The sequence below is a fragment of the Mandrillus leucophaeus genome, unplaced genomic scaffold (genome assembly GCF_000951045.1).
Source record: "Mandrillus leucophaeus isolate KB7577 unplaced genomic scaffold, Mleu.le_1.0 Scaffold1, whole genome shotgun sequence".
Taxonomy (NCBI): Eukaryota; Metazoa; Chordata; class Mammalia; order Primates; family Cercopithecidae; genus Mandrillus; species Mandrillus leucophaeus.
The window spans coordinates 16,254,472-16,256,577 of record NW_012098097.1 but is presented as its reverse complement, the minus strand read 5'-3'; the positions used below and the strand labels follow the sequence as shown (position 1 = coordinate 16,256,577).

At 51.2% G+C, this 2,106-nt stretch overlaps 1 protein-coding gene across 1 annotated transcript in view; it reads left to right on the top strand.

Moving 5' to 3' along the window:
* Nucleotides 1-2,106, top strand: part of CCDC57 (coiled-coil domain containing 57) — a 145,448-nt gene that overhangs the window by 52,864 nt on the left and 90,478 nt on the right. Inside the window, exon 7 of the mRNA XM_011998287.1 lies at nt 850-1,029. Coding sequence (XP_011853677.1) covers nt 850-1,029 — 180 coding nt within the window. The remainder of the gene's footprint in view (nt 1-849; nt 1,030-2,106) is intronic.

Genomic DNA, 2,106 nt, shown 5'->3' with positions numbered 1-2,106 from the left:
AGACAGGGTCTCACTGTGTCACCCAGGCTGTGTCACTCAGGCTGGAGCGCAGTGGTTTGTTTTGAGACAGGGTCTCACTGTGTCACTCAGGCTGGAGCGCAGTGGCACCATCACGGCTCACTGCAGCCTCGACCTCCCATACTCCAGTGGTCCTCCCACCTCAGCCCCCTGAGTAGCTGGGACTATGGGTGCCTGCCACCACAAAGGCCAATTTTTGTGTTTTTCATAGAGGGTGTTTTGTCGTATTGCCCACGCTGATGGTCTTCAACTCCTGAGCTTAAGCTCTCCACCTACCTCGGCCTCCCAAAGTGCTTTGGTTACAGGCATGAGCCACCGTGCCCAGCTGCTAACATATTATTTTTAAAGTAAAATATTTTTGCCAGGCAAAGTGGTGTGGCCTGTAAGCCCAATTACTTGGGAAGCTGAGGTGAGAGGATTGCTTGAGTTCAAGGCCAGGCTGGGCAACACAGCAAGACTTTGCCTCTAATTGGAAAATAAATAGGCTGGGTGCGGTGTGGCTCAGTAGACCTAGCTGGCTGCCAGGATGCAAAGCAATGAGCATCTACCTTTTTTTGCTTTCACAGGTTGATCGGGTCAAACTGTACTCTATGCACCTCCTTTTGGTGTCCTTCTCCGGGGGGCTGTGGGCTCTGGAGGGCAGGCCAGGGGCCTTGATCCATGTTAGCCTGCGAGGAATGAGGAACAGGTGGCCAGGTGGTTGCTGCGGAGCCTTGAGGCAGACATATCGCAGCACCTGTGCACGAGGCAGGGTAATGAATGCCTCCAAAGAGGGTCTGGGGCCTGGGTGTTGGGGGCTGGATGAGCACCATGGGACGCTCACTGTTTCAGGCATGAGGAGCTCGACCGTCTGGCCAGGGAGAAGGACGCGGTGCTGGTGGCGGTGAAGGGAGCTCACGTGGAGCAGCTGCGGGAGCTGCAGGCCCACTGCGAGACCCTCGAGGCACAGCTCCGCAGGGCAGAGTGGAGGCAGGCCGACACGGCCAAGGAGAAGGATGCTGCCATTGACCGGTGAGTGTGTGCCTGGCTCCACCCAGAGGGTGAGGGTGAGGGCGGGGACGGCCGTGGCTATACTGACCGGGGCCCACTGGTGCCAGACCACAGGAAAGTGGGCCAGGCAGCAGACAGGGAGTGGCTTCTGGAGCTGTCAGTCACTTTTCTTAACCAGTCTTTTCGGTTTTGTTTTTTGCCTTTTCTTTATTTTTGAAATTGTGTAGTTTCTATGTACGTATGCATTCATCTGTTTATAGTAAGATATGCATAACATAAAATTTGCCATTGTAGCCATTTCTTAGTGTACAGATCAGTGGCAGTGGCATTAGGCACATTCACATTGTTGTGAAACCATCACCACTGTCTTCTCCAGAACTTTCCATCTTTCCAGTGCGCACCAATGCCTCCCTGACCCCCGCCAGCTCCCCGCCAACCCCCGCCAGCTCCCTGCGAGCCCCGCCCGCCCCTGGCCACCTCCATGCTACTTGCTGCCTCCATGGATGCAACTAGGCTGGGGACCTCCTGTAAATGGGAATCATGCAGTATTTGTCCTTTTGGGACTTGCTTATTTCACTTGGCATAATGTCCTCAAAGTTTGCCCGCATTTTAACATGTGTCAGAATTTCATTCCTTTTCTCTGAATTTTTAAATTGTGGTAAAATACACATAACATAAAATTTATTATCGTTTATTTCTTTTCTTTTTCTTTTCTTTCAACTTGACTTTTTTTTTTTTTTTGAGACAGAGTCTGGCTCTGTTATCTAGGCTGGAGCACAGTGGCGCGATCTCAGCTCACTGCAACTTCTGCCTCCCAGGTTCAAGCAGTTCTCTTACCTCAGCCTCCTGAGTAGCTGGGATTATAGGCGTGTACCACCACACCCAGCTAATTTTTGTATTTTTAGTAGAGACGGGTTTTCTCCATGTTGACCAGGGTGGTCTCGAACTCCTGACCTCAGATGATCCACCTGCCTCCGCCTCCCAAAGTGCTGGGATTACAGACATAAGACTGTGCCCAGCCTTATCTTGACCATTTTAAAGTGTACAGTTTAGTGGCATTAAGTCTGAATTTCCTTCCTTTTTTTTTTTTTTTTGAAA